At 43.8% G+C, this 27,911-nt stretch overlaps 1 protein-coding gene across 1 annotated transcript in view; it reads right to left on the minus strand.

The window, feature by feature from the left end:
- Positions 1-27,911, minus strand: part of LOC143925088 (contactin-associated protein-like 5) — a 613,155-nt gene that overhangs the window by 46,630 nt on the left and 538,614 nt on the right. The window contains exons 20-21 of the mRNA XM_077449678.1: positions 6,897-7,027; positions 3,537-3,624 (exon numbers count right to left, since the gene is read on the minus strand). Of these exons, the coding sequence (XP_077305804.1) occupies positions 3,537-3,624; positions 6,897-7,027 (219 nt within the window). The remainder of the gene's footprint in view (positions 1-3,536; positions 3,625-6,896; positions 7,028-27,911) is intronic.

Genomic DNA, 27,911 nt, shown 5'->3' on the forward strand with positions numbered 1-27,911 from the left:
CGGCCTCCGAAAATTATTGGCCAAAAACAGTTTTTTTTTTCATTCAGCCGAGTGAAAAAAAACAGGCAATACCGAAAAGGGGGCGTGGTCCACCCTGGGTGCCGCCCATTGCGGGAGTGTCATCCTGGTGCGCCCAGTCCTCCACTCCCTCCTCCTCTCCTCCCTCCTTCTCTCCTCGCCACAATCTCCATGTTTCACGGAGCTGAATTGCCTGGCCGTAGTAACAATGTCCCACCTCCTGTGATAGACGGCACACTGATCCAATGGTGGGACATTGAATCAGAGTGATGTCATTAGAGGAGGCGGGACATTCTTACTGCGGCCTGCGCAATTCAAATCCAGCTCCGTGACACACGGAGATCGCCGCTGATGCGGGCACAGGCAAGCTGCATATGACGGGCACTGGTGGGACTGCTGGGCACTGGCAGGCTGCATATGACGGGCACTGGTGGGACTGCTGGGCACATGCAGGCTGCATATGACAGGCACTGGTGAGGCTGCTGGGCACTGGCAGGCTGCATATGATAGGCACTAATGGGGCTGCTGGGCACTGGCAGGCTGCATATGATGGGCACTGGTGGGGCTGCTGGGCACATGCAGGCTGCATATGATGGGCACTGGCAGGCTGCATATGACAGGCACTGGTGAGGCTGCAGGGCACTGGGAGGCTGCATATGATGGGCACTGGTGGGGCTGCTGGGCACTGGCAAGCTGCATATGATGGAAACTGGCAGGCTGCATATGACGGGCACTGGTGGAGCTGCTGGGCACTGGCAGGCTGCATATGACGGGCCTTGGTGCGGCTGCTGGGCACTGGTAGGCTGCATATGATGGGCCCTGACAGGCTGCATATGAAGAGCACTGGTGAGGCTGCATATGATGGGCACTGATGAGGCTGCATATGATGGGCACTATTGAGGCTGCATATGATGGGCACTGGTGAGGCTGCATATGATGGGCACTGGTGAGGCTGCATATGATGGGGACTGGTGAGGCTGCTGGGCACTGGGAGGCTGCATATGACGGGAACTGGTGAGGCTACTGGGCACTGGTAGGCTGCATTAATCTCCTGTATAATGTCTGCAGTCTCTGACCATCTCCTGTATCATGTCTGCTAGAGGTGCACTGAATGAAAATTTTGCTAATACTGTTAGCAATGTGAGATGGTCAGAGACTGAAGACATGATACAAGAGATTGTCAGAGACTGCAGACATGATACAAGAGATGGGGAGAGACTGAGATCATGATACAAGAGATGGTAAGAGACTGAAGATATTATACAGGAGATGGTCAGAGACTGAGGACATGATACAGGAGATGGTCAGAGACTGAGGTCATGATACAGGAGATGGTGAGAGACTGAGGTCATGATACAGGAGATGGTCAGAGACTGCAGACTGCATTTTTCTTGACCTTTCTTGCAATAAAAGTACCAATAATGGCCAACAATAAATTCATATTAATTTAAATTGATGATATTAATTAAAAAGTCGAATACAAAACAATTACATATAAAAATACAAATATTTTGTAAAAATGAAAAACTGTAATTTTTGGTATCGGTTCCGGTTTTCGGCCTAGTACATCCTTCATTTTCGGCACCAAAATTTCCATTTGGTGCACCCCTAATTGGAACAATATTGTTATGTAGTTTATGCTCTGAACCGCAGTACAGGGTGGAACATACATAGAAACATAGAAAAGTGATGGCAGGAAAAAGTCCATCGTGTCTGCCCATTTTATTTATATATATTTTTTTGTTTTTGTTTTTTTGATTTTTTTTTGTTTTTCAGTTTTTTTCTTTTCATTAACTCTATTGTCTGACTATAGATCTCTATTTATCCCAAGCATGTTTGAAGCCATTTATTGTTGACTGACGCACTACCTCTGCAGTGCTGGTAGTACCCCGATTAATTATTTGTTTTTTTTTGTATATTTTATTATGCAAAATGAAGTATACCTTAAAAAAAATAAAATAAAAAAAAACTACTACTAGTTAGAATCTGACCCCTAACAAAACCCTCTCAGTCATTCTTTCATTAATCTCTTTGGCTCTTTGGACCTATCTAGTAAATCCAGAGAGTGAAGGATTACCCGCTTGCCGATCGTCCGCCGTCATTATACTGCGGCAGGTTGGCTCTCCTGGGCGAATCGCTGTAGGTGTACGTCGGCCGCTTTAAGAGCGATAGGGGGCGGCACGCGCAGACTCCCGTGAAGTGACGCTGGAGCCGTTGCATGTGGCCAGTGGCCGCGATGTCCGCCAGCCACCTGCGATCGCTCCACAGAGGGTCAGAACAGGGATCTGTCAATGTAAACACACAGATCCTTGTTCTGACAGGGGAGTAGAGAGAGATCTGCTGTTCCTCGTAAGCAGGAACAGCGATCTCTCTCCTCCTCCAGTCAGTCCCCTCCCCCTGCAGTTAAACACTTCCCTAGGGAACACAGTTAACCCCTTGATCGCCCCCTAGTGTTAACCCCTTCCCTGCCAGTGACATTTATACAGTAATCAGTGGCTATTTTTACCTCCGATCGCTGCATAAATGTCAGTGGTCCCAAAAAAGTATCAAAAGTGTCCAATCTGTTCGGCACAATGTTGCAGTCCCGCTAAAAATTGCCATTCTCCGCCATTACTAGTAAAAAAAAAAAAAAAAGTAATAATAAAAATGCCATAAATCTATCCCCTATTTTGTCAAAAAGTGTCAAAAGTGTCCGATCTGTCTGCCGCATTGTCGCCTTCCCGCTAAAAATCGCAGAATGCAGCCAGTACTAGTAAAAAAAAAAAAAAAAAATGGCATAAATCTATCTCCTATTTTCTAAACACTATAACTTTTGTGCAAACCAATCAATATACGCTTATTGTGATTTTTTTTTTTTTTTTTTTTTTTACAAAAAATGTGTAGAAGAATACATATCAGCCTAAACTGATGAAGACTTTTTTTTGGGGGGATTTTCTTCATAGCAAAAAGTAAAAAAATATATTTATATTTTTTTTTTCAAAATTGTCGGTCTTTTTTTGTTTATAGCACAAAAAATAAAAACTGCAGAGGTGATCAATTACCACCAAAAGAAAGCTCTGTTTGTGGGGAAAAAAATAAAATGTTTTTTTTTTTCTTAACATGTAACAGAATACATATTGGTTATATTACTAAATTGATGAAGAAATTTGATTTTTTTTTTTTTATCGGATGGGTTTTATAGCAGAAAGTAAAAAATATATTTTTCTTTTTTCAAAATTTTTATTTTTTTTGTTTATAGAGCAAAAAAATAAAAAACCGCAAGAGGTGATCAAATACCACCAAAAGAAAGCTCTATTTGTGGAGAAAAGAAGAAAATGAATTTTATTTGGGTACAGCGTCGCACGACCGGGCAATTCTCAGGTAAAGTAACGCAGTGTCGTATCGCAAAAAAATGGGGGGGGGGGGGGGGTTAAGCAATTTATGGCCAAAAATGGAGATTTTTACAAGTGTGCAAACAATTGCTCTAGAGGAGAACTGGTAAAAGAATGTAAAATTCACGAATAAGAGCGAGATCTTACCTAAAACCTTTCCCAATGTAAGCGATCTGATGGCTTTGAAGTAAATATCCGAAGAAAAATTACGTCGCTCTTTTATTATCTTGTCAACCTGAAAAAGTAAAAAAAAAAAAAAAAAAAAAAAGTTTTAATCTCAGGCATACAATAATTCAGTGAACACGCATGTAGCGTGAAGCAAGCCTACGGTTACAATAAAAAAAGAAAAGAAAATTACAGTAATCTCATTTTATCACAATGAAAAGTACAATGCAGTGCGCCATTTAACATGAATCAATCCAGGGTGAGCGCCAGTTACAATGTAGATAAATTACATAATTATAGAACCCGGCAGTATAATATCACATGAAAATCAAATCTACGGGAGGCAGGAAGGCGTATTAACCAAACTTTTTTTTTTTTTTCTGCTCCTTTAATAGCAGGTCATAAAATAAATATTAAGAATTCTAAAAGTATACATTCGTTTTTACATTTTACCACTAAAATAACGCCAACGCCGTCTGAGACTTTTATTGGTGTCATTTAAAAAGAAAAACGTGGAAAGGTCAAACTTTTTGTTGTAATTTCTTCCAAAATATGCTGCAACCACATTCTACTTCTACAAGCGGTCGGGTTGAATAATGGATTGCAAATGGGCTACTGTGATATTTTGAAGGAACATTCAACAAGAATAGTGGACGGAATGTTGTATTTAATGGTTGTAGCTTGATATTCAAGCAAAAAATGGGCATTCCCCAAAAAAAAAAAAAAAACGGGCAAATTATTCTTTCCGGAGGACCTTCGCCCCTTGGGTCTACCTACAGATGTTAGGCATTAAGTACGAGGTTTTCACTTCGTTCCTCAACTGCACAGATGTAATTGAACCTGGAGTAGGGAGGCCATCGATAAGCCAACATCAGAGCTAACCAGTGCACTAGAGCAGGGGGTCTTTAGAACTATGGCCCACTGGCTACACCCAGCCAACTACAAGATTTTAAATGGGCTGCAGCTAGGTTCTGTTGTGTATCCACACTATGCACAGATAGAGGATCAAAGCAGATCCTTCCCCTAAATGACATTTTGTGCTTCCCTGCCACCCCCCCCCCCCAACTCCATTGCCTAATTGTGGCACTCTCCCCACCCACCCTTCCTGCGAAGATGTTCCACAGGGCTCAGTTTCCAAGAGAGCACTGATTTCAGTTACATAGTTAGTAAGGTTGAATAAAGACACCAGTCCATCCAGTTCAACCTGAGTGAGTGTCTACAATTGTCCCCTATCCCTGTAACACTCACATCGGTCCCTATCCTCAAGGAGCCCACAATCCAAGGTCCCCATGCATACACTAGGGCCAATTTTGGACAGAAGCCAATTAACCTACCAGCATGTCTTTGGAGTGTGGGAGGAAACCCACGCAGGCACAGGGAGAACATGCAAACTCCAGGCAGGTAATGTCATGGTTGGGATTTGAACCAGCGACCCTTGTTAGTGCTAGGCGAGAGTGCTACCCACTACACCACTGTGCCTTTCCTGGGCATCTACACACAGACTGGTAAAAGGGAAGTCCGAAATGTTCCCTGTCTTTGTGTGTGTGTAGAAACCCCCCTCCCCCCGTGAACGTGCAGATGCAGCCAATTGGGGGGGGGGGGGGGGGGTGACACAGGTACACAGGTGGGGCCCAGACTGCAGGGGGATCAGTGCCAGTGGGAGAGGAGGACAATTACAGAACAATGAACTGTGTTTGTGTCTCTACCTCCAGCTGCTGAAAGCCGGTTTCTCCTCCTCTCCTTGATGCCGGCTTTCAGCTGCTGGAGGGAGAGACACAGACATGGTGCATTGTTCTGTAATTGTCCTACCGTTTGGTCCAGCCACACCAATCCCCCTCCATGTGCTTCTCACATTTGAGTCCCCTCTGCATGCCCAGGTGTAAGGGCTGGGCACAGCCCTTCCTTCTCTGAGCGGGCCGCTCAACTGTCAGCTAATTTGCAGCTCCTATTTCTCCACAGTTACTCAGCTGTTGATGATATCCTGCTCGTCAGTCCTGCCTACTTAAAGCGGCAGTAAACTCGCTGATTTTTTTTTTTTTTACACCTGTAAGGGAAAAGGCATAATGAGCTAGTATGCACAGCATACTAGCTCATTATGAAATATTTACCTTAGAACGAGGCGCCTGCATCTCACTGGGTCCACGCCGAGAGAGCTGACATGTTCCCTTGCCGTGTCTTCCAGGTATCGCGGCTCTGGCACTGAGTGGCCGGAGCCACGATGTTGTCACTCCCGCACATGTGCGTGGGAATTTTCTTCCCGGCAGGGTCTGGCGTCTGCCGGACTTTCAGCCGAGGATCCCCTGTGCACCGCTGAAGTCAGTGGGCTCATTGCGAGGGGAATATCTCCTAAACCCTACAGGTATAGGAGATATTCTTTTTACCTACAGGTAAGCCTTATTATAGGCTTACCTGTAGGTAAAAGTTAAAAATGTAACTATACAACCGCTTTAAGCCGTCCAGCCCAGATTATCTCTGCCTTCGCCTTGGCCAACATCACAGAGACTATCTCCTGCATTCCTTTTAAAAGACTTGCTTGGCTGACATCCCTTCTGGCTCCAGATCCTGCTTGCTGTTTTACTGCGCTCATCTCCGGCTCCCTGGCGTTTGGCTTGTCTGACTATCCGTTCCGGGTTCCTGAACTCCGGCTATGTTTTGACTACATTTTGTTCTATTTAAACGTATTATTAAGCAAGTGTGATTTAACTGTCCTTCTGTCTCGGTCTGATTTAATGGTTTCTGACACCAGGCCCCTCCCCCTTCGTCCCCCTGCAGCAGTGCTGCCGGCGTTCCCTTTCCTAGTGGCTGCTGTGCGGGCGCACAGGAGGATGGAGAGTGGGGGGAAAGGGCCGGTAAATATGTCATTTATTGTAATTTGGAGGTGGGGGTGAGTTGGGGGTCAGGTAGGCTGTACTGGGCCCTGTGATTTCTAGTGGCAGCCTTGCCGATGGGCTCTCCCAGGACCTGGTGCTGCTCCAAAAATGTGCAAAAAAAAACATTGCGGCAACAGGACCTTAAACATTGCCCCCCGTCAAAAGCTGGCAGAATTTTCTAAACAACTACTTTGCTTTTATCAGTTAAAAGATTAAGCCAAATACATAAGACATATTTTCAACAAAATATTTGCGCTAACAAGATATGCATTTGCCAGAAGTAATATATAGTCCGTGTATATAGAGCAGTGATGGCGAACCTTGTCACCCCAGATGTTTTGGAACTACATTTCCCATGATGCTCCACTACACTGCAAAGCATCATGGGAAATGTAGTTCCAAAACATCTGGGGTGCCAAGGTTTCCCATCACTGATATGGAACATAACACAGACATGAGATTGGCTTGTTACCTGGATCATCAGTTCCTTCCCTTCTCTGTTGATTTTTATATGGTGCAGCTTTCGGTTGTCCAGTCTTTTCGAGTCTAACGTAAACACATACATCCCGTCTTTTCCAATTTTGTATCTCACTTGTAAACTACCTGGAAAAAAGGAATGAGAAAATAAGAGGAAAAATAGGAAACCTAAACCCTGCTATTATATATATATATATATATATATATATATATATATATATATATATACATACATACACACACAAAAATTTATTTGCCTCTACCCCTTTTCTAAACCTACTCATTGGCCCACTGTTACCCTCATTCCAAAATCACATTCCCATTTTTAACATCCTTTAACAATTGGTCAGAGAATTTAGGAACAAGAGGTAGCCATTCAAGTTATATGCTATAAGCCCTTGTACACACGGTCGGAGAATCCGTCGGAATGTGTCCTATCGGACCGTGTCGTCGGATAATCCGACTGTGTGTGGTATGCATCGGACTGATTCCGTTGGAATATCCGTCCGACCCAATTTTCCAACATGTTGGAAATATTTCCCGACCAACTGGGCCGATCGGACATACTCCGGTCATGTGTAGAGAATTTTGATCGGACCAAGTGCCACGCATGCTCAGATCAAATTCCTACTTCAAAGCTATTGGCTACTAGCCTGAATGTAGTCCCATCGTAACAAAATTACGTCATCACGTTCTGAAAGATCGGATTTTTCGCCAACTTTGTCCGACCATGTGTATGCAACAGTTTCGGACAAGATCCGACGGACAAAATCCGACGGATCTGGTTGTCGAAATCTCCAACCGTGTGTACAGCGGCTAAGAGCAGACAGATTGTATATACAAAGTACTAAGATATGCATGTGTGGTTTGGGTTGACGCCTTGAAGTTATCAACAAGAAAAAGTGCAAATACCTCCAGTGGCTTCCTTTTGGGTTGGTACCGACACAGTAAAATGTGTAGGCTACACCACCGCTCAACTGGTCTGACCACATTTACAGATCTTTGTTCTTCTTGGGTGAATGTATCTAAATTCTTGCCCACTTTTAGGAGCCGGTGGGCGCATGTGGAGTAAAATGTGTCTGTTACATGTCAGGTGGCTGAGGACAGTGCCAGGAAGGCATGTTTTTTGGGGACAGTCACCCCAAACGGGGGGACTGTCCCTGGGAGATGTGGACTATTACTAGCTGTGATGACATCTCCATATCATTGCTAGTCTTGGGTAAATATATCTAAATTCTTGCACATTTTTAGGAGCTGGTAGGTTTCCCCTACATCTTGGGGGGCTGGGGATAGTGCCAGGGATGCACGTTTTCTGGGGACAGACACCTCAGAACAGGGACTGTCCCCAGGAAACATAGACATATGGTCACCATAAACCAAGTTCAGTTTTATGTGACCAGCTATTACTAGCGGTGATGACATTTCCAGATCATTGTCCTTCTTGGATAAATGTATCTACATTTTTGCCCATTTTTAGGAGCCGGTTGGCGCATGTGGAGTAAAATGTGTCCGCTATACATCGGGAGGTGGAGGAAAGTGCCAGGGTTTTCTGGGGACAGACACCTCAAAACTGGGACTGTCCCTGGGAAATGGGGACACGTGGCAACCACAGATCAAGTCCAGTTTTAGGTAAATAACTACTACTATCTATGACCAAATGTCTAGATCATTGTTCTTCTTGGGTAAATGTATTCAAATTGTAGTCCATTTTTATGAGCTAGTTGGTGCATATGGAGTAAAATGCGTCCATTATATCTTGGGGGGCTGGGGACAGTGTTGGGGATTGCATGTTTCTGGGGGACAGAGACCTAAAAAAAAGGGACTGTCTCCGGGAAAAGTGGACTATTACTAGCTATGATGACATCTCCAGATCATTAATGTTATAAATATTGAAAAAAGTTGCCCTACGGATCCTAAAATAAGTGGGAGCATCGGACAGTTTTACATATACTTATAATTTTGTTTTTTATGTGTATGGATTTTGTTATACATATTTTTGTGGAAATAAATGCTTTCTCTGCTAAAGTAACTAATTAGTGCTCCCATTTAATTACGTATATACTACACTATGGAGGCTATTTTTTTTCTTATGAGGAATAAACAGTTTTTTTGGGATACGAAGAACTACAACGCATATGGGCCGGAGAGTTGGAACTGCATAAGGCTGATTTAAAGGCACAGTACCCCTGCAGGGGTGTATTCTTCTGGTGAGTGGGGAACCTTGTGGAGGAGCATGCAAGTCACTTGAAGGATATACAACAAGCACTAAAGTCACCTTGTGAATATATTTTTTGCTGGATTTACACAACAGAGGATTTTTTTTCTGTGGACACTAAAGACTTTTTTCTTTTTTCATTTTTTTCGTTAATTTATTTTGTTGGAATTTTGATTTTATATATATATATATATATATATATATATATATATATATATATATATATATATATATATATATATATATATATATATATATATATATATATATATATATATATATATATATACTCAAGTCCTCCTGATATATACATCCCTTGATACACTTTCTTTTGTCTATGGTATATAGTAATCTTGGTATATATCCAACGTACACATATTTATACAGGGTTTGTTTTTTACCTTGCACTATTATATTCATGAAATTTGGATTATATGTTTACAGATTTCACAGTTATACTATATTTGATTTATTTGTCACATATCTGCACTTTATAACTTGATGAATTCAATGTATGGAGTTTATTAGTGTTTGGGAAACTTAACACCTAATAGTACTTATGCGACTTTAAGTATAAGTCGCATAGAGTATTATATTATTATTTTGCACTTTATTTTTTGCACTAAGCACTTTCTGTGGGCATCTATAGCCTTTTTTTTTTACACAATCTAATATCCTTATATTGTAGGGATACGGTAACCTAAATATTTATAATTAGTATAGAAAGGTTAAATTCATTAATTTGATGTGACACCTGGATTGTTGGAAACACTGGGGTTTACCACTCTATTATTAATATATATTTTTTTCATATATTTTTTTCAATATTAGGTAGCGCCAGATACCCCATTTTTACAGATCACTATCTCCAGATCATTGCTCTTCTTGGGTAAATGTATCTATATTCTTGCACATTTTTAGGATCTGGTTGGTGCATGTAGAGAAAAATGTGTCTGCTGCACCTCAGGTGGCTGGGGATAGTGCCAGGGTTGCATGTTTTCTGGGGGCAGACACCTCCAACAGGGACTGTTCCCAGGAAACAAAGACATATGGTCACCATAGACCAAGTTCAGTTTTATGTGACTATTACTAGCTGTGATTACATTTCCAGATCATTGTTTTTCTTGGATAAATGTATCTAAATGTTTGCCAATCTTTAGAAGCCAGTTGGTGCATGTGGAGTAAAATGTGTCCGCTACACCCCGGGAGGTTGAGGAACGTGCCAGGGATGCATGTTTTATGGGGACAGAAACCTCAAAACTGGGATTGTCCACAGGAAACTTATGCCGCGTACACACGAGCGGACTGTATGGCATACTTAGTTCGTCATACAATCCGACGGACAGTCCGTTGTACTTTCCACTGAATGGACTTGACCACACACGGATACCCAAACAGTCCATCGAAAGCTTGCGCGATGACGTGTACAGCACGTACGACGGGACTAGAAATAGGAAGTCCAAGACACAGCAAAGCACCCTTCCGCCGTGTAAATCCTTTCTGAGCATGCGCCATTCTTAGTCCGTCGAACTAGCCTACTGACGACCTTACTGTCCGCTGAAACCAAAGTACGACGGACAGAATTTCGAAAAAACCGAAATACTTAGTACGCCGGACTGCACGCTGAAAATGTCCGCTGAAGCCCACACACGAGCGGACTGTCCGCTGAAATGTGTTTCGACGGACTAAGTACGCCATACAGTCCGCTCGTGTGTACGCGGCAATAGATTTAGGGTCAGCATAGAACAAGTCCAGTTTCATGTGACTAACTACATTTCCAGATCTTTGTTCTTCTTGGGTAAATGTATCTAAATTCTTGCTAATTTTTAGGAGCCAGTTGGTTCATGTGGAGTAAATGTGTCTGCTACAGCTCAGACAAATGATATTTTCTGGAGACAGACACCTCGAAATGGGTACTGTCCCCAGTAAACATAGACATATGGTCAGGGCCGGTGCTACCACTAGGCAAACTAGGCAGCCGCCTAGGGTGCACTGCTGCCTAGGGCGCCCGACCACTGGTGTTCCTACTCTATTCTCTCTGCAGCAAGCAACTAAGTCTCAGCATCAGCAGGCAGCTGCCACTCCGTTCGTACATAGTGTCAGACTATGTGTCTGTGTCTTGACTCTTGAATGAATGGAAGCAAGCAAACATTCACTGATGGGCACTGGTAGGCTGCATTGATGGGTGCTGGTGAGACTGTATTTGATGGGCTAATTGATGGGCGCTGGTGAGGCTGCATTGATGGGCGCTGGTAGGCTACATTGAGGGGCACTGGTGAGGCTGAATTTGATGGGCGCTGGTGAGGCTGAATTTGATGGGCGCTGGTAGGCTGCATTGATGGATGCTGGTGGGTTGCATTTGATGGGCACTTCATTAAAAAGGTGGGGTATACATGGGCAGGGCAAAGGGGTGGAGTCAGGGGGGCGGCAAAATGAGGTTTTGCCTAGGGTGTCAAAAAACCTTGCAACAGCCCTCCATATGGTCACCATAAAACAAGCCCTGTTGTATCTTACTTGCAGGAAAACATGTGTCCCTGGCACTGTCTCCAGCCCCACCCAATCGCCCCCCCCCCCCCTCCAAGGTGAAGTAGACACATTTTACTCCCCATACACCAACCAGCTCCTAAAAATAGACAAGAATTTGGATACATTTACCTAATAAGACAAGAAGTTGCATGTGACTATGAACACATTTTCAGATCATTGTTCTACTTGTGTATTTGTATCTAAATTCTTGCCCATTTTTAGGAGCTGGTTTGAGCATGTGGAGTAAAAAATGTGTCCACTACACCTTGGAAGGCTGGAGACAGTTCCAGGAACGCATGTTTTCTAGGGATAGAGACCTCAAACAGGGACTGTCCCCAGGATACATGGACATGTGGTCACCATAGAATAGGTCCAGTTTTATGTGATTTTTGGAAGCCATTGACATTTCAGGGTTGGAACTGACGTGTGGTTGAGGGTCTGCTTCCAGACTCCTCCATGTGGTAGTTGGCGCATCTCTGTAAGGTAGTCTTTCTCAATCTTTTCAACTTGGAGGAACCCTTAAAAAGACCATTCAGACTCAAGGGTGCTCCTCATGTTTGGGTCATAAGGAAGAATGCTTGCAGGGCTCTAAAAGATCGTTGGTGTCAAATGGTTACTAATCTGAGAAGCAGAAGTTTCCCATTTCTCAAGTAACCCCTAGCAACCTCTGGAGGATCCATGGAGTTGTTCCACAAAGCCCTACTTGAAAAAGGCTGTTGTAAGGAGTAGCCCACCAAGTACACACCATCTCCGCACCAAAACAACATTAGCCATATTTTTGCCCCACGGCTTTCATTGCACAGGTCGTTTTTTTAACAACTGTAGTTTCCTCTGGGAAAACCTGTAAAAAACACCATGCATCCCAAGATATATTGCAAATTGAATTTTCATAAGAGGCCATTGCACATTTACTGAAACAAATCATGTTTTCAATTACTTTGCCCAATAATTACATGTCTGTTGGGTGATTTACGCTCCCTTGTGTATTTCACGTGTATAGTTTAATAATTTAGTATAATAGTAAAACCATAACCTAATTACGCAGCTCCTGTATTGGCGGGCGAGAACGAAACATTTTCTTCTTTTCTTGTTTTAGTGCAATTATGTTGTCTATCGACTGGACCGCAGACAGGGTTTGTATGTGTATATTTTAATCCCCGGAATACCGGCGCTGTTGTTTCAGAGTTATAATTAATGTAGTTCTCAGATGTTTGTATTTACTGCTTAAATAAGCCGTGTGGGGATTTCATTGTACTTTACATTTTATATGAAACATTTCAATTTTTATTGTGTTTACACAGTGTGTACTTTTATTTTTGTTTGTTTTTGTTCTACATTCCTGTTCCTGTAAAGAGAAGATCACCTAAAAAGACATTCAACCAGGAAGACTGAGGGCAACCCATGAGTGCAGGGGTGTCATGAACCTGACCCCTTAAAGCGGAGGTCCACCCTAAAGTGGACCTTCCGCTCATTGGAATCCTCCCCCCCTCCGGCGCCACAATTGGCACCTTTCAGGGGGGAGGGGGGTGCAGGTACCTGTACAGTACAGGTATCTGCACCCAATTCCGGGATAGCTCTCTGCGGAAAGGGGCGTAGATTACGCCGCTTTCCGAAAGTCCCCCGCTGCCTGCTGGGAAACACACAGATCCCAGAGGCAGCGGGTCCATCCTTTTTGAGCAGCGCGACTCGCGCATGCGCAGTAGGGAACCGGGAAATGAAGCCGAAAGGCTCCACTTCCTGATTCCCATACCCAAGATGGCGGCGGCAGCACCCGAGAGACGATCGAGAGATCGGCTTCGGGTGCCGACATCGCGGGCGTTCTGGGCGGGTAAGTGTCCTTATTTTAAAAGTCAGCAGCTGCAGTATTTGTAGCTGCTGGCTTTTAAAAAAAAAAAAAAAACGGCGGAACTCCCGGTGGACTCCCGCTTTAAGGTGGCATCACCAGGGCTTGCCGATAGGGGGTAGGCCCCATTGGGTCGCCACCAGGGCCCAGGTTCAGCTGGAAACTAGGATGAGTCTGACTGGTTGGGATGCCATCTGTCAGATGCCTGCTGGCCCCTTCCCTGGCATTTCACGCAGTAGGGCCCGTCAGGTAGGCTGTACAGGGCACGGACACGGCATCAACACTCACATACAATGATGCAGAGAGTGGTATTGACCACTAAGCGCCATTGCCACTCTCTGCAACATTGAGAAACACTCACCCCCAGGAGGAAAGAGAAAGAGGACTCTGCGCGACACATGGCTGGAATAAAGAATAAGGACATTGAGTGAGTGCTGAATGTCATGAACCCATCACATGAAGGGGCATCACCAGGGCTTCTGATAGGAGGTACAGCCAGCCCTCCCATACAGGACAGAGGCTCCACTGGGTCACCAGCGGGGCCCAGGTTTAGCTGGAAAACAGGATGAGTCTGATTGGCTGGGATGCCTTCTGTCAGACTTCACCCAGTAGGGTCTGTCAGGTAGACTGTATGGGGCCCCAAGATTTTTAATGGCAGCCCTGGGCATTACCGCTCACATACTGAGTGGTGCTGACCATATTGCATCAGTGCTGCTCTCTGCATCATTGAGGATCACCCACTGCCAGGAGGAAAGAGAAAGAGAACTCTGCAAGACAAATGGCTGGATTGAAGAATAAGAACATCCAGTAAGTGCAGGACGTCATGAACCCATTCCCTGAAGGGGCACCACTGGGGCTTCTGATAGGGGATACAGCCAGCCCTCCCGTACAGGACCCAGATAGGGGAAACCAGGATGAGTCTGATTGGTTGGGATGCCATCTGGCAGACTTCTGATGGCCCTACCTCTGGCATTTCACCCAGTAGGGCCTGTCAGTAGACTGTATGGGGGGCCCCATGATTTCTAATGGCAACCCTGCGCATCGCCACTCACATACAAAGATATAGAGAGTGATGCTGACCACATTGTGTCAGCGCCACTCTCTGCATCCTTGAGGACCAAAAGAGAAAGAGGACACTGCATGACACATGGTTGGAATGAAGACTAAGGACATCGAGTGAGCGCATGAGGTTATGATCCCATCCCCTGAAGGGGCATCACCAGGGCTTCTGATAGGGGATACAGCCAGCAGTCCCGTACAGGACCCAGGCCCTACTGGGTCACCAACGGGGCCCAGGTTCAGCTGGAAACCAGGATGAGTCTGATTGGTTGGGATGCCATCTGTCAGACTTCTGATGGCCCTACCTTTGGCATTTCACCCATTAGGGTCTGTCAGGTAGACTGTATTGGGGGCCCCATGATTTCTAATGGCAACCCTGTGCATCACCACTCACATCCAAAGATACAGAGAGTGGCGCTGACCACATTGTGTCAGCGCCACTCTCTGCACCTTTGAGGACCAAACACAGCCGGGAGGAAAGCGGAAGAGAAATCTATATGACGCATACCTGGAATGAAGCCATCTTGAAAAGATGGGTATAAAAACAATTTTTTGTGTATAAATACAGTGCTCAAAAAATTATATTTTCTATATTCTAAATCTATTAGTTCTATTCACTACAAATAGAGCTTTCTTTTGGAGGTATTTGATCACCTCTGCATTTTTTTTTTTGCACTATAAACAAAAAAGACAGACAATTAAAAAAATAAAAATAAATAAAGCAATCTTTTTTTTTTTACTTTTTGCTATAAAACATAAACAAAAAAAAAACACTGAAAAAAAAAAACGATTTTCTTCATTAATTTAGAACAATGTGTATTATGCTACATGTTATTGTTTAAAAAATCCCAATAAGCCTATTTGCGCAAAAGTTATCGCATCTACAATCTATGGGATATTTTTATTTTATTTTATTTCTTATTACAAGGTCTCAGGTGTGAATGGAGAGCAGGTGTGTTAAATTTGGTGTTATCGCTCTCACTCTCTTATACTGGTCACTGGAAGTTCAACGTGGCACCTCATGACAAAGAACTCTCTGAGGATCTGAAAAAAAAAGAATTGTTGCTCTACATAAAGATGGCCTAGGCTAGAAGAAGATTGCCAAGACCCTGAAACTGAGCTGCAGCATGATGGCCAAGACCATACAGCGGTATAACAGGACAGGTTCCACTCAGAACAGGCCTCGCCATGGTCCACCAAAGAAGTTGAGGTCACGTGCTCAGCGTCATATCCAGAGGTTGTCTTTGGGAAATAGACGTATGAGTGCTGCCAGCATTGCTGCAGAGGTTGTAGGGGTGGGGGGGGGGGGGTGTCAGCCTGTCAGTGCTCAGACCATACGCTGCACACTGCATCAAATTGGTCTGCATGGCTGTCGTCCCAGAAGGAAGCCTCTTCTGAAGATGATGCACAAAAAAGACCACAAACAGTTTGCTGAAGACAAGCACATGTATTACTGGAAACATGTCCTGTGGTCTGATGAGACCAAGATAAACGTATTTGGCTCAGATGGTGACAAGCGTGTGTGGGGGCAACCAGGTGAGGAGGACAAAGACAAGTGTGTCTTGCCTACAGTCAGGCATTGTGGTGGGAGTGTCATGGTCTGGGGCTGCATGAGTGCTGCCGGCACTGGGGGGCTACAGATCATTGAGGGGACCATGAATGCCAACATGTACTGTGACATACTGAAGCAGAGCATGATCCCCTCCCTTCGGAGACTGGACCGCAGGGCAGTATTCCAACATGATAACCACCCCAAACACACCTCCAAGACCACCACTGCCTTGCTAAAGAAGCTGAGGGTAAAGGTGATGGACTGGCCAAGCATGTCTCCAGACCTAAACCCTATTGATCATCTGTGGGACATCCTCAAACGGAAGGTGGAGGAGCGCAAGGTCTCCAACATCCACCAGCTCTGTGATGTCATCATGGAGGAGGGGAAGAGGACTCCAGTGGCAACCTGTGAAGCTCTGGTGAACTCCATGCCCAAGAGGGTGAAGGCAGTGCTGGAAAATAATGGTGGCCACACAAAATATTGATACTTTGGGCCCAATTTTCACTTAGGGGTGTACTGACTTTTGTTGCCAGCGGTTTAGACATTAAAGAGGAAGATGAGTTTACTTCCTCTTTGATTTCCTGCAAAGGTAAAGCATAATGAACTACTATGCATCGCATAGTAGTCCATTATTTGTCACTTACCTGACACAGGAGCCAGCGATGTCACCGCTGTCCCCTGTAGTCCGCCGCATCCATCTTCACGGTGGGTCTCGCCGCTCCACCGCTGTCATTCGGTCGAAGACGCGATGACGTCACTCCCGCGCATGCACACGGGAGCCGCCACTCGCGGCATATCGCCGTTGACCGCGGCGCGCTCAGTGCGCCTGTGCACCGCTGTCTATGGCGCATGCGCCGTAGACAGCGATGCCTGTCTTTCGGCACATATCTCCTAAACCGTGTAGGTTTAGGAGATATTTCTTGGACCTACAGGTAAGCCTTAACCACTTTCAGACCGGACCAATTTGCTGGTCAAAGACCAGACCCCTTTTTGCGATTCGGCACTGCGTCGCTTTAACTGACAATTGCGCGGTCGTGCAACGTGGCTCCCAAACAAAATTTACGTCCTTTTTTTCCCACAAATAGAGCTTTCTTTTGGTGGTATTTGATCACCCCTGCGGTTTTTATTTTTTGCGCTATAAACAAAAATAGAGCGACAATTTTGAAAAAAAAGCATTATTTTTTACTTTTTGTTATAATAAATATCCCCCAAAAATATATAAAAAAACATTTTTTTCCCTCAGTTTAGGCCGATACGTATTCTTCTACATATTTTTGGTAAAAAAAATCGCAATTAGCGATTATTGATTGGTTTGCGCAAAAGTTATACAAAATAGGGATAGTTTTATAGCATTTTTATTAATAATTTTTTATTATTTTTTTTTTTTTACTAGTAATGGCGGCGATCTGCGATTTTTATTGTGACTGCGGCATTATGGCAGACACATCGGACATTTTTGACACATTTTTGGGACCATTGTCATTTATACAGTAATCACTGCTATATAAATGCAGTGATTCCTGTGTAAATGACACTGGCAGTGAAAGGGTTAACCAGTGGGTGGCAGTGTAGGGGTTAAGTGTTCCTAGGGGAGTGTTACTGACTGTGGGGGGTTGGGCTTTCATTTAGTGTACACTGATCTCTGCTCCAATCACATGGAGCAGAGATCAGCGTCACTAGTTGCTAGGCAGAATGGAAAAATGTTGTTTACACAGCATTTCCTCCATTCGGCTGCTCCGTGAGACGATCGCGGGGATGCCCGTGGCGATCGAGTCCGCGGGTCCCGCGACCGGACTCACGGGGGTCCCGACCAGCGCGGGAGCGCGCCGCCGGCGGCGCGCTCCCGATGGCAGGGGCGGCATCGAATATTGGACGTACCTGTACGCCAATATGCCTGCCCGTGCCATTCTGTCGACGTACATCGTCGTGCGCTGGTCGGGAAGTGGTTAATCTAGGCTTACCTGTAGGTCAAAGTTGGTTGTAAGGGTTTACAACCACTTTAATGGCTGTGTGTTGAGTTATTTTGAGAGGGACGGCAAATTTACACTGTTATACAAGCTGTACACTCACTACTATACATTGTAGACAAGTTTCATTTCTTCAGTGTTGTCACATGAAAAAGATTTACAGAAATGTGAGGGGTGTACTTACTTTTGTGAGATACTGTATAATGGTTGGGGGTTCTAAGTTATTTTTCTAGCAAAAAAATACATATTTTTACATGTATAAAAAAGTGTCAGAAAAGGCCTGGTCTTCATGTAGATATAATAAATGTTTGCTTTCGGGTTTAATATGGCTTTTAGTTGGATTTTGGCTGCAGTCCATTATCTGGTGGAGGGTTTTGGAGATAAAAGGAAGCTTTGGATACAATGTATCGGCAATGACTGAGATTTCTTTAGTTAGAAATACATCATCCAGCATCTGATCCTTTTATCAGTAGAAGAATGAAAGTGGTATTTAAATGGGAATTCGATAATGGATTCCCTTTATGACGTGCCAGGAACACAATTTAGGACAAGTTCCACGTGCCTGAGAATTAGGAGATGAATGAATGTGCCGAAACCGGCATGCCAATATCCTGTAGGTCCTGTAGGTGCCAGGGCTGGCTGGATGAAGTGTGAGCGTGTCCTTGTCCTGGACCCCCCCCCCCCCCCTCCCCATGTGATGGGGTGTCATGAGACTCATGACCGAGTATCGCATACATATGATGTCATAGTAGGTTAGCATGCTGAGCAATGTGTCAGGTTAAGGTTACATTCACTTCCACAGGCTGCCCTATGCGCGTTTGTTGCGCATTAAAAAGCTCAATCACCTTTCTGGGCATTTTTTGTCAGTCGACAACTGTGGCAAAATTGCACTGCGTTTGTGATGCTGTTAACCGCTTCAATACCGGCCACTTTCACCCCCTTCCTGCCCAGGCCAATTTTCAGCTTTCAGCGCTGTCACACTTTGAATGAAAATTGCGCGGTCGTGCTACACTGCACCCAAATGACATTTTTATCATATTTTCACACAAATAGAGCTTTCTTTAGATGGTATTTACTCACCGCTGGGTTTTATTTTTTGATAAACAAACAAAAAAACATTTTGAAAAAAAAAAAAGTTTTTCCTACTTTCTGTTATAAGTTTTGCAAATAAGTAGATTTTCTTCTTCACTGAGGGGCACTGATGAGGCTGCACTGACGGGCACTGATGAGGCTGCACTAATGGGCACTGTTGAGGCTGCACTAATGGGCACTGTTGAGGCTGCACTGATGGGCACTGATGAGGCCATGCTGATGGGGCTGCACTAATGGGCACTAATAACCTGTAGGTTTTTTCTTAGTTTCGGTTCTAAAATTTTGCAAATAAGTATGTTTTCTTCTTCACTAATGGGCGCTGATGAGGCTGAACTGACGGGCACTGATGAGGCTGCACTGATGTGCACTGATGAGGCTGCACTGATGGGCACTGATGAGGCCGTGCTGATGGGGCTGCACTAATGGGCACTAATAACCTGTAGGTTTTTTCAAAGTTTCTGTTCTAAAATTTAGCAAATAAGTATGTTTTCTTCTTCACTGATGGGCGCTGATGAGGCTGAACTGATGGGCACTGATGAGGCCATGCTGATGGGGCTGCACTAGTGGGCACTGTTAATGTTTTTTCTTAGTTTCTGTTATAAAATTTTGCAAATAAGTATGTTTTGTACTTCACTGATGGGCACTGAGGAGGCTGCATGGACGGGCACTGATGAGGCTGCACTGACGGACACTGATGAGGCTGCACTGATGGCCACTGATGAAGCTGCACCGACGGGCACTGATGAGGCTGCATTGATGGGCACTGATGAGGCTGCATTGATGGGCACTGATGAGGCTGCATTGATGGGCACTGATGAGGCTGCACTAATGGGCATTGATGAGGCTGCACTAATGGGCACTGATAACCTGTAGGTTTTTTTTAGTTTCTGTTATAAAATTTTGCAAATAAGTACTTTTCTTCTTTATTGATGTGTGCTGATAAGGATGCACTGATGGGCACTGATGAGGCTGCACTGATGAGGATGCACTGATGGGCACTGATGAGGCTGAACTGATGGGTTCTGATGGGGCTGCACTTATGGGCACTGATGAGGCTGCACTGATGGCCACTGATGACGATGCACTGATGGGCACTGAGGCTGCACTGATGGGGCTGCACTGATGGGCACTAATAAGCTGCACTGATAGGGACTGATGGGACTACACTGATGAGGCTACACTGATAGGCACTGATGAGGCTGCACTGATGACGATGCACTGATGGCCACTGATGAGGCTGCACTGGTAGGCACAAAATAAGCTGCACTGGAAGGGACTGATGGGACTGCACTGATAGGCGTTGATGAGGCTGCATTGATGGGCACTGATGAGGCTGCACTGATGGGCACTAATAAGCTGCACTGATAGGGACTGATGGGCACTGATAGACAGTCAGGTTGAGCACTGATAAGCAGCACTAATTGGCACTGATATGCGGCATTGCTGAGCAATGATAGGGGGCACTGACAATCAGTGTAAACGCTCACTGTGCCCTGTCAGACTTGCCGGTTAGCAACTCTCTTTTCTTCACATGGAAACCATCCAAAGGACACAGCAGTCACAGCCACCTCCCTGGGCATCCCCCAGAACCAGAGAGCCGCACTGTAATCGTCTTTTGGCTATAGCGTGAGTGGGAAGGGGTTAAATAAAAAGGCACCCAAAACACGCGGCATGCATTTTGCTGAAATTTAGAATCGCCAGCAGAATCGCTGCCAAATTCCAAATTGCCAAGTGTGAATGCAGCCTTAGGATTCTTTTACACTCGCATTAGCCCTCTGAAAAATGCTTTTCAGAGGGTGTGTGACAAGAAGGGGTTATGTCACTTCCTCTCTTAACCCCTAAAAGCCCACATAACCATGCTGGATCCACGTGCATTGCACGCCGTCGAAGGGCAGTTGTGGCATGGCCCCAATTCGTAATGCCCACCAGACACAACAAAAGGGATAATAATCATTGTAGATCTACAGTATCTCACAAAAGTAAGTACACCCCTCACATTTTTGTAAATCTTTTCATGTGACAACACTGAAGAAATGACACTTGTCTACAATGTAAAGTAGTGAGTGTACAGCTTGTATAACAGTGTAAATTTCCTGTCCCCTCAAAATAACAAAACACACAGCCATTAATGTCTAAACCGCTGGCGACAAAAGTGAGTACATCCCTAAGTGAAAATGTCCAAATTGGGCCCAAAGTGTCAATATTCTGTGTGGCCACCATTATTTTCCAGCGCTGCCTTAACCCTCTTGGGCATGGAGGTCACCAGAGCTTCACAGGTTGCCACTGGAGTCCTCTCCCCCTCCTCCATGATGACATCACAGAGCTGGTGGATGTTGGAGACCTTGCGCTCCTCCACCTTCCATCTTAGGATGCCCCACAGATGATCAATAGGGTTTAGGTCTGGAGACATGCTTGGCCAGTCCATCACCTTTACCCTCAGCTTCTTCAGCAAGGCAGTGGTGGTCTTGGAGGTGTGTTTGGGGTCGTTATCATGTTGGAATACTGCCCTGCGGCCCAGTCTCTGAAGGGAGGGGATCATGCTCTGCTTCAGTATGTCACAGTACATGTTGGCATTCATGGTCCCCTCAATGATCTGTAGCCCCCCAGTACCGGCAGCACTCATGCAGCCCCAGAACATGACACTCCCACCACCATGCCTGACTGTAGACAAGACACACTTGTCTTTGTCCTCCTCACCTGGTTGCCCCCACACACGCTTGTCACCATCTGACACCAAATATGTTTATCTTGGTCTCATCAGACCACAGGACATGGTTCCAGTAATCCATGTCCTTAATCTGCTTGTCTTCAGCAATGTGTTTGTGGTCTTTCTTGTGCATCATCTTTAGAAGATGCTTCCTTCTGGGATGACAGCCATGCAGACCAATTTGATGCAGAGTGTGAAGTATGGTCTGAGCACTGACAGGCTGACCCCACCCCTACAACCTCTGCAGCAATGCTGGCAGCACTCATACATCTATTTCCCAAAGACAACCTCTGGATATGACGCTGAGCACGTGACCTCAACTTCTTTGGTGGACCATGGCGAGGCCTGTTCTGAGTGGAGCCTGTCCTGTTATACCGCTGTATGGTCTTGGCCACCGTGCTGCAGCTCAGCTTCAGGGTCTTGGCAATCTTCTTACAGCCTAGGGCAGTGATGGCGAACCTTGGCACCCCAGATGTTTTGGAACTACATTTCCCATGATGCTCCAGCACTCTGCAGTATAGTTGAGCATCATGGGAAATGTAGTTCCAAAACATCTGGGGTGCCAAGGTTCGCCATCACTGGCCTAGGCCATCTTTATTTAGAGCAACAATTCTTTTTTTCAGATCCTCAGAGAGTTCTTTGCCATGAGGTGTTGAACTTCCAGTGACCAGTATGAGAGAGTGAGAGTGATAACACCAAATTTAACACACCTGCTCCCCATTCACACCTGAGACCTTGTAACACTAACGAGTCACATGACACCAGGGAGGGAAAATGGCTAATTGGGCCCAATTTGGACATTTTCACTCAGGGGTGTACTGACTTCTGTTGCCAGCGGTTTAGACATTAATGGCTGTGTGTTGAGTTATTTTGAGGGGACGGCAAATTTACACTGTTATACAAGCTGTACACTCACTACTTTACATTGTAGACAAGTGTCAATTCTTCAGTGTTGTCACATGAAAATATAGAATAAAATATTTGGGGTGTACTTACTTTTGTGAGATACTGTATAGAGAATCCTTTAGCTTTTTCATTTCCTGACTCATTGATAATATTTTCCACCACCGATTGCTCGGCAACGGAAGCCCCCGGCTCTCTCCACCAATGTCACGTTGCTTTATGTTGGACGGAGTCCCATTTAAGTGAATTATGTGTTTGTGAAATATAATTTCCTTTAGGGGGGTTGATGGAGATTTTGTGTTTCTCCTGACAGTAGATAATAGCATTGAAGATCTCGATGGACGCAATTAACGAGTAAACACAGTTGTGTGCAGGGCCCCCACCCCACCCCCGCTCTCCCAATGACAATTATGTGGTGACACAACTGAATCCCAATGCGTCTTCTTACCCCGGAGCAGCTAATTACTAAGAGAAAGATTTGTCACACATCAGATAAGTGCATGTAATGTATTGTCATAACTACCCCCCCCCCCACCTCCCCCCACCACACACACACTAAAAATCCATTGGGGAGGGTAATTCTAGCATGATATCTAAGGCCGCGTACACACGGGCGGACTGTCCGTCCAACTAAGTCCGTCAGACAATCCGACAGACAGTCCGTCCTACTTTTGAATGAACGGACTTGACCACACACGGATGCACAAACAGTCCGCTGAAAGCTTGCGCGATGACGTGTACAGCATGTACGACGGGACTAGAAATACGACGTCCAATACACTGCAATGCAACCTTCCGCCGTGTAAATCCTTTCTGAGCATGCGCCATACTTAGTCCGTCCAACTTGCCTACTCACGAGCGGACTGTCCGCTGAAACCAAAGTTGGACGGACAATATTACAGAAATTCCGAAAGACTTAGTCCGCCAGACTGTCCGCTGAAAAAGTCCGCTGAAGCCCACACACGAGCGGACTGTCCGCTGAAACACGTTTCAGCGGACTAAGTTGGACGGACAATCCTCTCGTGTGTACGCGGCCTAAGACTAATTTTAATAAAAATGATGAATAAAATGACAAAAGATGTAAAATTGAAAAAATATAAAAAAAAAATACTAATAATACCAATAATACTAATACTATAATACTACTAAAAATACTAGTACTATAATACATATACTATAATATAACTAATAATAATAATACTAAAAATATAATACTAATAAAAATACTACTACTACTACTACTAATAATAATAATAATAATAATAATAATAATAATAACAATATAATACTAAAAAGAATAATACTAAAATAATAATAATAATAACAATACTAATAATAATAATTATAATAAGTCTAATAATAATAAAATGAATAATACTATTAATACTACTACTACTACAACTGCTACTACTACTACTAATAATAATAATATAATACTAATAGCAATAATACTAATAAGAATAATACTAATAATACTAAAACTAATAATACTATAATAATAATAATAATAATAATAATAATAATAATAATAATAATAATAATAATAATAATAATACTATAATGTTAATAATAATAATACTAAAATGAATAATATTATTATTAATAATAATAATACTAATAATAATAATAATAATACTAAAATTAATAATACTATTAATACTACTACTAATACTACTACTAATAATAATAATAATAATATAATACTAATACCAATAATACTAATAAGAATAATACTAATAATACTAAAACTAATAATACTATAATAATAATAATAATAATAATAATAATAATAATAATAATAATAATAATAATACTCTAATGCTAATAATAATACTAATAATACTAAAATGAATAATATTATTATTAATAATAATACTAAGACTAATAATACTAAAATGAATAATATTATTAATACTACTACTACTACTACTACTAATAATAATAATAAATAATATAATACTAATACCAATAAGAATAATACTAAAACTAATAATACTATAATAATAATAATAATAATAATAATAATAATAATAATTATAATAATAATATAATGCTATAATGCTAATAATAATACTAAAATGAATAATATTATTAATAATAATATTAATAATAATAATAATAATAATAATAATAATAATAATAATAATAATAATAATAAAACTAAGAATAATATTAATACTACTACTACTACTACTACTACTAATAACAATAATCATAATAATACTAATAAAAATCATGCTTATAATACTACTACTGCTAATATTAGTAATAATAATAAAAATGTGTTCCTTGCACATGAAGTGATTTGCTGTTTGTGCTGCTTCCTCCTTTCCCACTCTAGCCCTGCTGTACAGAGACTGTAAGGCTGATGCCAGGTTACACTCAGTTACTTGCAAACAAGTATCCAAATCTCGGACATCATTGTTCAGTACAAAGATTTGTATTATGACATTTTCTATTATGGGAAAGTAACCGGCTCACAATGCAACAGTCACCTCCGGGCCTCCGGGGTTTAGATGTTCCTCCGACCTCCTCCACATCCAACCTCGGCTCGGAGATGGGAGGGCGCTGAGGGCTTAACGCCACCAGTGACTAATTAGTGCGCATTTCTCTTCTGCACTTTAAATTGGTTTCTGAGATAACTAATTATTACTAATTGTATTATAATAAAGCCATGGAACAATTCCCACCCTGCACCCTGGTGCCATCTCTTCCCCAGGTAAGTGACACACCCGACCAGCCACATGATGGAAAAGAAAACACGATTCATCAGACCAGGCCACCTTCTTCCATTGCTCCGTGCTCCAAGGCTCACGTGCCCATTGTAGACATTCTTGGCTTGTAACACGGGTCAGCATGGGGCACCCTGACTGATCTGCCGCTACACACCAGACCATATGTTCCGACAGCTTCACCTGCCCCTCTGCTCCCTACCACCAACCATGTGGTGGCAGAGACATTTCTAATGACCGTGTAGAGGCAATGTTCCCTCACAGCTCTCCCCGGGCCTTCTCCTGCGATCAGCACACCCTCCCCAGATGGGGATGTCCTCCTGCTGGACACCGACTTCTCCTCCTCAGTGGCATATCACCTCAGCTTATATAGGAGGCCTGCCCCCTGCCAATACCAATTGGGGATTGGTCAGGGCTCCCACATGATCTGCCTGCCACTCCAGTTCTAGGCTCAGCCCCCCTTCCAGAATCTTCTCTCTGGAAGCAGGGGAGTCGCCCCAAAGCTAGAGTACAGGTGGTCACACCCACTGCTACTCTGACCACTCCCAGCCCCCAGATCAAAACAGACAGGCCGTGCTTACAGCATAGGCCTGCCTAAATTTGCCTGTACTGGCTGTCACTAGTAAACAAAAACCCATACTAGCACCTACCTATTGGTAGAAGGTGCTACATCTATTTTTTCTGGGTGGGTATTTTGTTCTGTAAATATTTTATTATATCTTTTTTTTCATGTGACAACACTGAAGAAATGACACTTGTCTACAATGTAAAGTAGTGAGTGTACAGCTTGTATAACAGTGTAAATTTCCTGTCCCCTCAAAATAACTCAACACACAGCCATTAATGTCTAAACCGCTGGCAGCAGAAGTCAGTACACCCCTAAGTGAAAATGTCCAACTTGGGGCCAATTAGCCATTTTCTCTCCCCGGTGTCATGTGACTCGTTAGTGTTACAAGGTCTCAGGTGTGAATGGGAAGCAGGTGTGTTAAATTTGGTGTTACCGCTCTCACTCTCTCATACTGGTCACTGGAAGTTCAACATGGCACCTCATGGCAAAGAACTCTCTGAGGATCGGAAAAAAATAATTATTGTTCTACATAAAGATGGCCTAGGCTATAAGAAGATTGCCAAGACCTTGAAACTGAGCTGCAGCACGGTGGCCAAGACCATACAGCAATTTAATCGGACAGGTTCCACTCAGAACAGGCCTCACCATGGTTGGCCAAAGAAGTTGAGTTGCACGTGCTCAGTGTCATGTCCAGAGGTTGTTTTTGGGAAATCGACGTATGAGTTCTGCCAGCATTGCTGCAGAGGTTGTAGGGGTGGGGGGGTCAGCCTGTCAGTGCTCAGAACATACGCTGCACACTGCATCAAATTGGTCTGCATTGCTGTCGTCCCAGAAGGAAGCCTCTTCTAAAGATGATGCACAAGAAAGCCTGAAAACAGTTTGCTGAAGACAAGCAGACTAAGGACATGGATTACTGGAACCATGTCCTGAGGTCTGATGAGACCAAGATAAACTTATTTTGTTCAGATGGTGACAAACGTGTGTGGCGGTAACCAGGTGAGGAGGACAAAGACAAGTGTGTCTTGTCTACAGTCAGGCATGGTGGTGGGGGTGTCATGGTCTGGGGCTGCATGAGTGCTGCCGGCACTGGGGGGCTACAGATCATTGAGGGGACCATGAATGCCAACATGTACTGTGACATACTGAAGCAGAGCATGATCCCCTCCCTTCAGAGACTGGGCCGCAGGGCAGTATTCCAACATGATAACCACCCCAAACACACCTCCAAGATGACCACAGCCTTGCTAAAGAAGCTGAGGGTAAAGGTGATGGACTGGCCAAGCATGTCTCCAGACCTAAACCCTATTGATCATCTGTGGGACATCCTCAAACAGAAGGTGGAGGAGCGCAAGGTCTCCAACATCCACCAGCTCTGTGATGTCATCATGGGGGAGGGGAAGAGGACTCCAGTGACAACCTGTGAAGCTCTGGTGACCTCCATGCCAAAGAGGGTTAAGGTTCTGGAAAATAATGGCGGCCACACAAAATATGGACACTTTGGGCCCAATTTGGACATTTTCACTTAGGGGTGTACTCAATTTTGTTGCCAGCGGTTTAGACATTAATGGCTGTGTGTTGAGTTATTTTGAGGGGACAGGAAATTTACACTGTTATACAAGCTGTACACTCACTACTTTACATTGTAGACAAGTGTCATTTCTTCAGTGTTGTCACATGAAACGATAGCAGGAAATATTTACAAAATTGTGAGGGGTGTACTCACTTTTCTGAGATACTCTATATATATATATAAAATATATGATATTTTGTCCATGAGGGCGAAGGTTCCTTTAATATCTCTCAACATTCAAATAATATAAAATTCAATACACAAAATATTTTTATA

Source organism: Lithobates pipiens, unplaced genomic scaffold (genome assembly GCF_037356315.1).
Source record: "Lithobates pipiens isolate NorthernLeopardFrog02 unplaced genomic scaffold, aLitPip1_a1.2 Scaffold_22, whole genome shotgun sequence".
In the NCBI taxonomy this organism is placed as follows: domain Eukaryota; kingdom Metazoa; phylum Chordata; class Amphibia; order Anura; family Ranidae; genus Lithobates; species Lithobates pipiens.